The 13,093-nt window shown below is 40.7% G+C and overlaps 1 protein-coding gene across 1 annotated transcript; it reads left to right on the top strand.

Moving 5' to 3' along the window:
- Positions 1 to 4,339: 4,339 nt before the first annotated feature.
- LOC134826767 (uncharacterized) lies at positions 4,340 to 5,518 on the top strand. Its single transcript, XM_063839264.1, has one exon. It carries the CDS (start codon positions 4,340 to 4,342, stop codon positions 5,516 to 5,518), a length of 1,179 nt encoding a protein of 392 aa, XP_063695334.1.
- The last annotated feature ends 7,575 nt before the right edge of the window (positions 5,519 to 13,093 follow it).

Raw genomic sequence — 13,093 nt, 5'->3', positions numbered from 1 at the left:
GCACACCACTCCCTCTTTTTCTCTTTTGTCACCATAAAGTGAGAACGTTTTGAGTTAAGAACTCCAAAATTTCCAGACACATGTGGTTTGATAATTCAAGTTGGTTGTTTATAACTAAGCCGAGTTATGACCCTTTTAAGCTTTTAAGGTCTTTCGGATACGTGATCTCTGCACTTAATCAGTGATTTCGTCACCCAATCAGTGATCTTATCGGGAGCTATTCAAGTATTCAGTAGCGGGCAATAATGAGCCTCATTAGGCGGTACCTAGCATGCGGTAAACCGCATCTGGACGCTCTCCAGCTCCAAAACAGTCCCCCAACTTCCATGAGCCGCAGGTGGATTCCACAATTGGACACAATACTCAAGATGAGGTCTTATTAAAGCTTTATATATGGACACGTTCATTGAAGTTTGAGGAAATTGGTAAATTTCTAAAACAGCGTTTTTGACGATAGTGGTTTAATTTTAACATATTATATTAATCTAGCGTGTTCATAAGTTCTGACCATTAGCCACGTGACCCATACTCCCATATGCACTGCTCAAAAATAAAATGTATTGCTTTTAGGCACTATTATGTAAAGAATGTCACATTTTTGTGACATTGTTTACCATAGCTGCCCAATTAGCATTTTTTGGTCTAAAATATAGTAGATTAGGTCAATCTAACAATTATGATACAATGTAGGCCTAAAGGGCAGTGATCGAACGGCTTTAAGGCAACATTTCGTAAACTTTGTCACACTCAGAATACGAGACCTCTTTTCTACTGTGAGGTGTCCTCAAAACCCTTTCAACTCATTATTTGATAGTTCTTCTGCCAATCATAGCCATAAAATATGTTGTTTTGAAAAGTTAACAAATACATGCACTTGGCTATTGGGAAATGATGTAAATTCTGTCACATTATATGGAATTTGAAATTCTGGGTGAATTTCCGAAATCATTTATATCTGATTTTGGTTTGGAAGGCGGGAAAACTCTATATATGAGGACGATACACGGATACAGTTGATTGAAGTATAGGGCAGTTGATGTAAACATCGTCACAAAATGATACGAAATCGTAAATGGACACGTTCATGTTGAAGTTTAAGGATATTGGTAAACCAAAAAATATAGCGTGTTCAGAAGTTCTGGACATTAGCCACGTGACCCATACTTCCATATACACGGCTCAGAAATACAATTTATTGTTTTTAGGCACTATAATGTAAAAAATGTCACATTTTTGTGACTGTGTTAACCATAGCTGCCCAATTAGCATTTTTTGGTTTAAAATATAGTAGATTAGGTCATTCTAACAATTTACAATTATGATACAACATTTGGCTAAAGGGCAGGGATCGAACGGTTTTAAGGCAATATTTCGTAAACTTTGTCACACTCAGAATACGATACCTCTTTTCTACTGTGAGGTGTCCTCAAAACCCTTTCAACTCATTATTTGATGGTTCTTCTACCAATCATAGCCCTAAAATATGTTGTTTTGAAAAGTTAGCAAATACATGCACTTATTGGGAAATGATGTAAATTCTGTCACATTATATGGAATTTAAAATTCTGGGTGAATTGCCGAGATCATTTATATCTGATTTTGGTTTGGAAGGCGGGAAAACTGTATATAAGGACGATGCACGGATAGAGCTGATTCAAGTTAAGGGCAGTTGATGTAAAAATTGTCACAATAATAAATTCAGAGGCACATATTAGGTGCGGTAAAAAAATCGAAATTATGCGGTACCGCACCCGACTATAAAGGTAAAATGTGCGGTAAGTTGCGGTAAATTTTTACCAATTATGCGGCAAATGTGCGGCGATTTTTTCGAAATTTGTGCGGGAATTGTGCGGTTTTCTTTTGCATTTTCTCAAGGACTTTGGAAATTCTAAACGTATAACCGCCGCTCTTATCAAAAATAGGTCTGTTTATGTGTTACTGAGGGTGTCGTTCTTTACTAAGACCATGATTGAACCTATATTGAGATTCAGTTATCTGAGAACAGTGACTTAGAGTAATCAGATGATGTGGTGAAGTTACGAATGATAACTGATAAACTATAATCAAAGTATGGTAACGACGAGGGTTTCATAACGGCCTGGGTCACGGTCCCGAAAAGGCCTGGGTCACGGTCCGAAAGGGCCTGGGTCACGGTCCGAAAGGGCCTGGATCACGGTCCCGAAAGGGCCTGGGTAACGGTCCCGAAAGGGCCTGGGTCACGGTCCCAAAAGGGCCTGGGTAACGGTCCCGAAAGGGCCTGGGTCACGGTCCCGAAAGGGCCTGGGTCAGGGTCCCGAAAGGGCCTGTGTCACGTGGTAACTGGGTCACGTGGCCTTGGCATGAGTTCCAAAAGGGCCTGGGTCACGGTCCCGAAAGGGCCTGGGTCAGGGTCCCGAAAGGGCCTGTGTCACGTGGTAACTGGGTCACGTGGCCTAGGTATGAGTTCCAAAAGGGCCTGGGTCACGGTCCCGAAAGGGCCTGAATCACGGTCCTAAAAGGGCCTGGGTCAGGGTCCCGAAAGGGCCTGAGTCACGGTCCTAAAAGGGCCTGGGTCAGGGTCCCGAAAGGGCCTGAGTCACGGTCCTAAAAGGGCCCGACTATAACATATTTTGGTTTTTACACTCGAAAATCTTAACGCGAAAATTTCAAAATTATGCGAAATTACGCGGAAAATGCTAGATTATGCGGAAATATGCAGAAAATTACAAAATGTGCGGACATGTGCGGAAAACAATAAATTATGCGGACATGTGCGGAAAACGGTAAATTGTGCGATCCCGCACCCATCGCACCTAATATGTGCCTCTGAATTAATAATAAGGGCAGTTGATATGAAGAAAAAAATCTATCTAACTAATGCAATGGCTGATGTGACGAAATTTACATTTCTTGACCCTATTTTGAAGAAACATGCCTCGATTAGAATTCAATATTCTTCCAGGAATTATTAGTAGGTTATTATTCAGCAAATCAGAACTCAAGTTTAACAATTCTGAGTTTAATTTTACTAAGTTACCGAGATGTGACGAAATTCAATTTTCCTGCCCCAACAGTATAATTTCAATGTGATGAAAAATGGGCATGGGTTCAATATTTCCTTATCTCTGAATTAATCATTTCAAACCATAATTAGGACTGTTGATGTGAAAGAAAGTGTATCTAAATTTTACAATGACGTATGTGACAAAATTTACATTTCTTGACCCTATTTTGAAGAACCATACTCCGATTAGAATTAAATATTCTTCCATGAATTATTAGTAGGTTATTATTCAGCAGATCATCAGAACTCAAGTTTGACAATTCTGAGTTTAATTATACTAAGTAACCGAAATGTGACGAAATTCACTATTTCTGCCCCAAAAGTATAATTTCAATGTGATGAAAAATGGGCTTGGGTTTCTATATTTCCTTCATCTCTGAATTATTCATTTCAAACTATAATTAGGACTGTTGATGTGAAAGAAAATGTATCTAAATTTTACAATGACGTATGTGACGAAATTTACATTTCTTGACCCTATTTTGAAGAACCATACCCCGATTAGAATTCAATATTCTTCCAGGAATTATTGGTAGGTTATTTTTCAGCAAATCAGAACTCGAGTTGAACAATGCTGAGTTTAATATCACTAATTTACCGAAATGTGACGAAATTTACTTTTCCTGCCCCAACAGTATAATTTCAATGTGATGAAAAATGGGCATGGGTTTCTATATTTCCTGTATAAATCCATTCCAACTATAATAAGGGCAGTTGATATGAAAGAAAATCTATCTAACTAATGCAATGGCTGATGTGACGAAATTTACATTTCTTGCCCCTATTTTGAAGAATCATACCTCAATTAGTATATAATGTCACTTTATCACCATCACTATGTCGATAAATTAGTTATTTTGCCAACACGGAGCAAATAAAGTTGTAATATTTTTTTGTGACGAAATTTACAAATTTTTACCCTGTTCAGGTGTTGAAATTTATCCAATGTTAACATATCACTGCCATATAATAATTTATATGACCGGCGTATGGTTGAAATATTGTTAATTGATTCATAGTACGTAATATAGGGTGTTTAAGTTGGTATACTAATATTTACTCAATTTCACACACAATTGTAGGTATTTCGAGGGTGTCTACATCCCAAAGGCGGATGGCGACTTTTCACCAAGTTCAGGACGGCCTATTTCCCTGGGTAACATTCAAGGGAAGATTTATTTGGCGATCCTGGCGAAGAGGTTGACCAGCTTTGTTGTCTCGAATGGATATGTAGACCTCTCTATACAGAAGGGTGGTGTGCCAGGCGTCCGTGGGTGCACGGAGCATTTTGGTGCCATGTGGGAGGTACTGAAGGAAGCAAAGGTCAAGAAGAAGGACCTGAGTGTGGTATGGCTTGACCTGGCTAACGCTTACGGAGCGGTACCCCATGTTCTGATTGCCAGGGCCCTCCGTTTCTACAACGTCCCCGAGAAGGTTATCAATATTATCCTACGGTACTTCTCCGGGGTATTCGGAAGGTTCTCCTCAAGAACGGTGACATCAGACTGGCAGCAGTTTGAGATAGGAATCTTCATGGGGTGTGTGATATCAGTCATCTTGTTTGTCTTGTGCATGAACCTTGGGCATGAACACCTAAAGTCTAAGGTTCCGAGAAGCATTGAGTACATCAAGGATGACACACCGATACCAACTCTGAAGCTGTTTATGGACGATAGCTGTCTGACGACCGCACGTGCAGAGGATATGCAAACGTTACTCAATGTGTTTCAGAAGTACGTGGACTGGTCCAGATTTAAGTTAAAGTCCTCCAAGTCCAGAGCACTGGTGTTGAAGAAGGGAGTGGCTGTGAGGTGGGGTGAGGAGGTAGTGGTAGGAGAGGAGGAGGTGGAGAGAGAAGAGTTGTGTTTGCAGTTGGGTGGTGAGGTGATTCCGAATGTGTCAGAGAAGCCGATAAAATTCCTTGGGAGATGGATAAGAGTGGAAGGAAATGACAAATCAGTCATCGACTCAACCAAGGTCGACCTTAACACTTTTCTTCGGAGACTCGATGAAAGTTCCCTTACTGGACTCCAGAAGTGCTGGGGATATCAGTACATGGTCCTTCCAAAAATGAAGTGGCCTCTTGCCATCTATGATATTCCGATCACAACAGTTACCAGATGGGAACAGAATACCAATAGTTTCCTCAGGAAGTGGTTAGGGGTGGGGCACACTCTGAGTGGTCTTTGTCTGTTCAGTCAATCATCCAGTGTGGCCTTACCGGTGAGCAGTTTGACAGATACATGGAAGATAGAGAAGTGTCGACTGTTGCAATCCTATCAGACATCTAAGGATGACCTGATTAAAGCAGTCCAGCCCCAAGTTCGTTCTGGTAGAGTTTGGAGGCCTGAGACAGAACTGGAAGAGGCCAGAAGAGATTTGGTCTGTGAATCGGTGCGAGGGATGGTGCAACCTCAAAAAAGAGTTGGCATCGGTTTTGGTGACTGGAAAAAAACCTTGGGAGAGGATGGATGAGCGGGAAAGAGAGAGGGAGGTTATGCTGAGAGTGAAAGAGAACATTGAAAGAGAGAGGGAGGTGCAAGTAGGTTCTCTGGAGATGCAGAGCAGGTGGGGTGAGTGGAGAGAGCTCGTAATGAAGACGGATTTGAGCTGGCATACACTTTTTAAGTATGGTGACTCACTTATTGGGTTCATGCTAAGTGCTGTGTACGGCACCCTCTTAACCCCCTCTATGGTTTCCAAGTGGAGTGAAGATGAGGATGGGAAGTGCAAGTTATGTGAGGAGAGGATGGGCACCATTCAGCACATTTTGGCTGGGTGTAAGGTGGCCCTTAGTCAAGGAAGGTATAGATGGCGGCACGACAAGGTTCTGAAGCAGATCTCTGAACAGGTTGTCTTCCATTGTGATCGCCGAGTGAACACTTATAAGAACAAGGCCGGCGATGGAAGGCAGTTCATTGATTTTGTTCCTGCTGGGAAAAGAAAAGCAGGTACAGACGACCGGAAGGAGAGTCGTGGTTTTGGGATCCTGAGTGGGTATCGGGATTGGATAGTGCTGTCAGACCTTGAGGGGCAGCTTAAGTTTCCCAGTGAGATTGTGGAAACACGGCTGAGGCCGGACCTTGTGATATTCTCAAGGTCGGCAAAGACAGTTATTTGGTGGGAGCTAACAGTACCATCTGAAGAGCGGATCGCTGAATCGCACGAGTACAAGCTCGACCGATACAGCGGTCTGCAGGCTGAGATTCAGGCGAAAGGTTGGTGCTGTTATAATGCCGCAGTCGAAGTTGGAGCTAGGGGAGTGGTTGCGCAGAGTTTGGAGAGAGCTGCGAGGAGGATTGGTTTTAGGGGAAGAGAGCTGAAGAAGCTGGTACGGGACAGCGGGAAAGAGGCAGCCCACTGTTCCAGATGGATTTACTTGTTATCGAGAAAGAGGGAGTGGGAGTTCAGGAAGGTTGGAGCTTGAGAGTTCACTATAACATCTAGAGGTACCATAAACGTTATCTCGTCGCCAATTGCGAGCTCTAACGGGTCTCCTCAAGTGACTCTCGGATCAGATGGTGGTTCAAGGGTGGACTGCTGGGGCGCCTGACAGGAAACCGTATTGCGATTAAAGCCCCGAAACGGTGTCAGGTTGGTAACTGATGATTCTGATCCATGCTCCTGTGAGTTTGCTGTTGTATCTCAACTCGCTAAACTGAGGCATCTCCGCATCTTGGGTGAATATGCGTACATCTTCATACTAAACCCAGGTGTGGCATGTGTCAGTGAATACGGGCGAGCGGATGCAATAGCGAAGGTGGTGTGGCAAGGCCTAAAAGACACAGTCAGATAGTTGTCAGCTCGCTGACTGTAAGGGAGAAGGTATATCCGTATTTCGCTGCTACTGATGCAGTCCTTGGTCTGGCAATCAAGGCTTCTCTGTTTTTCGTCTAACTATGTACCGTTGGGCTTGTGGAACCCGTATGGGGGACATACATAGGTTAGAATGGTTTTGTGCACCAAGAGGAGTGAGGGAATGAGGGTTGAAGAGAGAGAGCTAGAGAGTTGTTAGGGTGGTTAGGATCAGTAGGTGGAGTGTTTGGTTGGAGCGTTCTGTTTGTGCTGTATAGCATTTTAGTCACTCCGCAGTTTATTAACTGTGTCTCAACTCTAGGGTGTTTAAGTTGGTATACTAATATTTACTCAATTTCACACATGTTGAGATATCATACAAATTTATGTGACTAAATTTACCTATTTCTGCCTTCTGTATTTGTATTTGCCTATAACAATGAAGTATGTGAACAATTCCAAACACATTCAGCTCACAAAATAATGGTAGACTATTCGGCATTTCTTGTCAGGATGTCATAAACATCCCTCATATAAATTTCTTAAATGTGTGACGGAGTTTACATGGTGCTACCATTTAAGGAAAAAAGTCGCTAAATATGTAGATAATAGTCATATACAGCTATTCTATGAATTGGAAATTCGAAAATTTGGTCAAACACGGCAACAAGGGATCCATATAAACTCCGTCACGTTTTTATAGTGTGACAAAGTTTACAACTCACTGCCGGCCGCATTTAAGCGATATCTTATCGTCTGATAAAGATATCGTTATGCGACAAAGTTTATCTAGAGGATAAAACGATTATCTTAGGGTTAGAGGGTTTATATAGTTTCATAGTGTGACACATTTTACATCATCGTGCCATTCAGTAGGGTCACTAATATTTACCAATATCCTCAAACTTCAATGAACGTGTCCATATAGCAATCATAACAACCTTTTCTCTAATAACTAAATTCCTTACAATCCAACAAATCATACGATTTGCCTTAGCGATACATGCTTTGATCTGTTCGTTCCAAAGTAGGGAGTTATGGGTAATAACCCCTAAATCTTTTTCCTGTGCAGATACTTCAAGTTCTATACCATTTACCTTATAATTTAAATTAGGATTGTTGTTAAAATTAATATGCACTACTTTGCACTTGTAGAATTAGTTAGAATAAGGTAGATTGAAACTGTTCATATCTCAATATTAGGCAAATTACACGATGGTCCCATCTGCATAACCATGTCACAACCGTGTCATAACCATTCAATAACCATTGCATAACCAATAACCATTGCATAACCATGCCATAACCATGTTAGAACCATGTCATAACCAAGTCATAACTATATCACAACTAAAAAGTGGTCACTATTCGGTACTTCTAAAGTGGTCACTAGCCGATAACTGGCCGGTCACTAGGCGGTTACTATCCGGCTACTAGTTGAAATGCTCCCTCTCTATCAAATTAAGAGTGGCTACTAATAATAAAGAAGGAGCATTAATTATACTAATAGCTGGTCACTTATAGTGACCGGCTAGTAGCTAGTAAGTGGTCACTAGCCGGCTAGTTACTTGCTGAATTCTCGATAATTCCAATCATAGTTGTTGATAATAACTTTTGTCAGAATGAGTTTGAATAAGGTAGAATAATAGCTCAATAATAAGCAAAATACATGATGGGGGCAAGATTCATATCCGCCACAAAATCTGAGAAAACACCCTCTGTGATGATAAAATGTGGCACAAAGTATGTGACTAGCCGTAACGCGTGAACATATTATTAAAAAACTCACTTGCGCAACACGTACTTATACCGCGCGCGCGGCGCCCCAATTAAACATTAAAATAAACTACTTTTTTCAATTCGAATTTTCGAACTCAAATAAAATGTCAATCCTCTATTCCAGTCCATCTCCCCAACCCCAAGGATTTATTCACCAGATAAAATATGTATATCTGTGGCCTACTGAAATGGACACCAAACCACTTCATTTCCTGATCCCATCTGCAACTGTCAACGAGTCTTTTATTTGGGAGTTTTTACGCGCCGCGCATTTGCTCTAACCAGAGCCCTCTCGCTTGCAGTAGCGCGCGACCGCCGTAGGCGGCAAAAGATCATCCTACTTGTGAAACAAGCGCGTCACGCAGTACGCGTAGGCACATGGCTATGTGAAGCCGCGCATTATTAGGATGTTAACGGGAGATATTTTTGTTATTGCTCGCTACTTTCACGTATAATGCAAGAAGGACAAAAAGGGCGCCGTGCATATTTGGGATTGACGTGCCAGGTTAGCAATAAGATTATAAGTAATAAAATTATAAGCAATAATTGTAGCGCGAGATGCGCTAAGCTGTGCCGCGCCGATCTGAGATGAATTGACATCGTCAATTAAAAGCAAAAATAATTAACCAAAACTCTTATTTGTTATTATAACCATCAATGCAATGCTCATAATTTTTCGCCAGTTCATCAATAGATAATATTCACCTTCAAGTGGCATTTTATTTTTTGATTTACATTACCTGGGGACCTCAGGCTATCATGTTCATAAACATATGAATAGAGATTAAGTGGAATGACAGGCTGAGTGCGGCCCAGTAACCCGAATAGAGATTAAGCGGAATGACAGGCTGAGCGCGGCCCAGTAAGATTTACACAACATAAATTTGAGCATAATATAGTGTATAAAGTTTCTGTCACAACAAGACTGAAATCCTCAGTAACAACACTTTATATATCTTCCAACAATTTGGTCCAAGTAAGATCCTTGTCTCCAAATAATCATTTGGAATAATGTTCAGTGTTTGCAAAAGCTTCCAGGCCCGCACATTCCATGTATTGCCGTACATTCTTTGTATAGTATTGCCCTGTTACACATTAGTTCCATATCCTTTTACAGCCAAATTTGCACAATGCAGTGAAGGACAGAAAATCATACACTAAATGAGCATTATATTTTGATTGTTCATGTTGTAAATTTGTTGATTCTGTAAAATGTGCTAAAATTAAATTTCTTGTTTCATCGAAAATTTCTTAAAGAACTTAACCATTAACTGGGAGAATGGAAATTTTAGCAATAATTATTTACAATTTAAGTCTTTTATTGATTGACGATGCCAATTTAACATGTTATACTACCCACAAAAATCAATTGTTTACTTTGAAGCAGCACGTCACATTTACTTTGGCCACGAACCATCCTATTTTTCTTCTCATTTGGGCATCGGCAACGCAAAGATATGGGGATTTTTATCACGAAGGCATGTTTCATTTTCAATTTGGTCCAATACTTACCTTTTGACTATCATATTGCTCTAATGTATAATAGGAGAAAGAATATTCAAACAATATACACATAATATTATGTACTCAACTTATATACTCAACAAATGGCGGATGGGGTCCACAAGCCACAAGATACCACAAGAGACTCGCTGAAAAACTATCCCAGAAGAGAGGAGAAGATTATGCGGCTATTATGTGCTACATGCGCACCAGGATTAGATTCTCAATCCTCAGGAGCACCCTGATAGCGGTCAGGGGTGAGAGAGGGAGACGGCAATCGTATACATTGCCAGTCAGTGTAACTTCGTTTAACTTGATACCTGCCACCATGGACTATGAATGTTTCTAGACACTATCCTTTTGATATTGAGATATTGGTATCTCAGATCACGTGTACATCGTTCCTTTTTTTTATGACACAGTAATTTATTGACACTCACAGCTAAATTTTTAATCATTGAATCAGTATTTTTATCTATTAACTTATTACACATTTGTGCTCTGCTTTAGCATCACTTGACTATTTTTTTTAAAAAAATTGTTTGTTCAGGCCATGACCTTATAGTCAGCCAATTGGCCATTGCTATATTATGTGTATATTGTTTGAATATTCTTCTTCCATATACACATAATATAGCAATGGCCAATTGGCTGACTATAAGGTCATGGCCTGAACAAACATTTTTTTTTAAATAGTCAAGTGATGCTAAAGCAGAGCACAAATGTGTAATAAGTTAATAGATTAAAAAACTTATTCATGTGATGCATTACGCAGAGCACAGATAAAAATACTGATTCAATGATTAAAATTATAGCTGTGAGTGTCAATAAATTACTGTGTCATAAAAAAAGGAACGATGTACACGTGATCTGAGATACCAATATCTCAATATCAAAAGGATAGTGTCTAGAAACATTCATAGTCCATGGTGGCAGGTATCAAGTTAAACGAAGTTACACTGACTGGCAATGTATACGATTGCCGTCTCCCTCTCTCACCCCTTAAGGTTTTTTTTTTTCTGGGTGCCACAGACCCACCCAATGGTGCTGACTTTTTTGGGTTAAAGACCCACTTTTCCATTGAATGTGGCTCGCTGGCTGAGCTGCGCTCGCAGTAACTTTTTTCGCAAATTTTTTAATCCAATTTTTTGAACTTTCCCTATCAACAATCTTAGAGATTGGACTAAATATTACATTCCATAATTTAGGACTTGAAGTTGATGACCTTCTTCCGTCAGAATAATTATATGTACTATTTATCACAGCAGTTTCCTTTCCAGAGTTTGAGTTTATATTTAGAAACTAACCATACTATCTTTTAGATTTATGTCACTTATGATGGCTCCGGCTGAAAGTACTACGGTACTACCGTATGACTCATTTTATTTAGAAGATCGTAGTTTCATTGCTTCTGAAGTAGCTATCAGTTCGCCGGTCATTGTTGGGTATAATACTCTTGTACTATTCATATATGCAATATTCCACCACATTTTGGTTGATAATTTGATTTCCAAAGTCCACTCATACATATGTGGAAAACTTACAAATACCCCAGGTTAAAATGCTGGCTTTATACTTACAACTTATAGTATAAAGATGTAGGTATAGGTCAGGGACGTAGCCAGGTTTTTTAATCCAGCTGCGCAGCGAGCGAAGCGTGCAAGCTGTAGCAGGGGTCTGGGGGGCGCAGCCCCCAGCGGGGTCCAGGGGCAGAGCCCCTTGGCGGGGGCTAGGGGGGCGCAGCCCCCCGGAAATTTTTTGCGAAACAGGGTGTTTTAGACGACATTTGGCAAAGAAATTTGTAGGACAGCAATAAACTGGGATTGAAAAGAATCAAGTACTCACGTAAAGTTGGTAACTTCACAACAGCAATCTGCATTCTCCAATCAGAATTTACGACTTACTCAGGCCTCATCGTCTTAAAATTTTTACATTTCCTACGGTCAAGGGGACACTATTGACTATTTATAGAAGTCTTCTAGAATGTTTGCTTGGATGTTATGACAGATATTTACTAATGACTAATCCACAGTTCAAATCTTTGACTGACTGCAGTCATAAACACAGCCCAGTTACCAGGCGACCATGGGGGAGTAGACACACACTTAATAACAACAGACCCACTATCGATATCAACAGGCCCACTATTTCATCTTACAGACCCACAAGTCAACCTACAGACCCATTTCAGAGTAGCAAAGACCCACTATCAAGCGAGTAGACACACACTTAATAACAACAGACCCACTATCAATATCAACAGGCCCACTATTTCATCTTACAGACCCACAAGTCAACCTACAGACCCATTTCAGAGTAGCAAAGACCCACTATTAAGCGAGTAGACACACACTTAATAACAACAGACCCACTATCAATATCAACAGGCCCACTATTTCATCTTACAGACCCACAAGTCAACCTACAGACCCATTTCAGAGTAGCAAAGACCCACTATTAAGCGAGTAGACACACACTTAATAACAACAGACCCACTATCAATATCAACAGGCCCACTATTTCATCTTACAGACCCACAAGTCAATCTACAGACCCATTTCAGAGTAGCAAAGACCCACTATTAAGCGAGTAGACACACACTTAATAACAACAGACCCACTATCAATATCAACAGACCCACTATTCCACCTTATAGAATATAGAGTATAGACCCATGTAAGTAAGTCTACACTATAATAAAACACATCCAAGCTATCAACAGGCCCACTATTTGAGCATGTACAGACCCTCATTAACCATGGTCAATTCAATCCTAACCTCACCACCCCCCCCCCCCCCCCCCCCCCCAAGAAAATATGTTTTTTTTTCGTTTCAGCCAATTTTAATTTTTCGATGAAAAAATTTGAGGCAAGGGTGCTGGCACCCTTGGCACCCTATAAAAAAAAACCTTATCACCCCTGACCGCTATCAGGGTGCTCCTGAGGATTGAGAATCTAATCCTGGTGCGCATGT

This window comes from Bolinopsis microptera, chromosome 2 (genome assembly GCF_026151205.1).
Source record: "Bolinopsis microptera isolate Bmic1 chromosome 2, MBARI_Bmic_1.0, whole genome shotgun sequence".
Lineage (NCBI taxonomy): Eukaryota > Metazoa > Ctenophora > Tentaculata > Lobata > Bolinopsidae > Bolinopsis > Bolinopsis microptera.
This window is presented reverse-complemented; position numbering and strand designations above follow the sequence as displayed.

Excerpts from the sequence above, each read along its gene's own strand:
- LOC134826767 (XM_063839264.1), top strand. The coding sequence starts at position 4,340 with ATGTGGGAGGTACTGAAGGAAGCAAAGGTCAAGAAGAAGGACCTGAGT.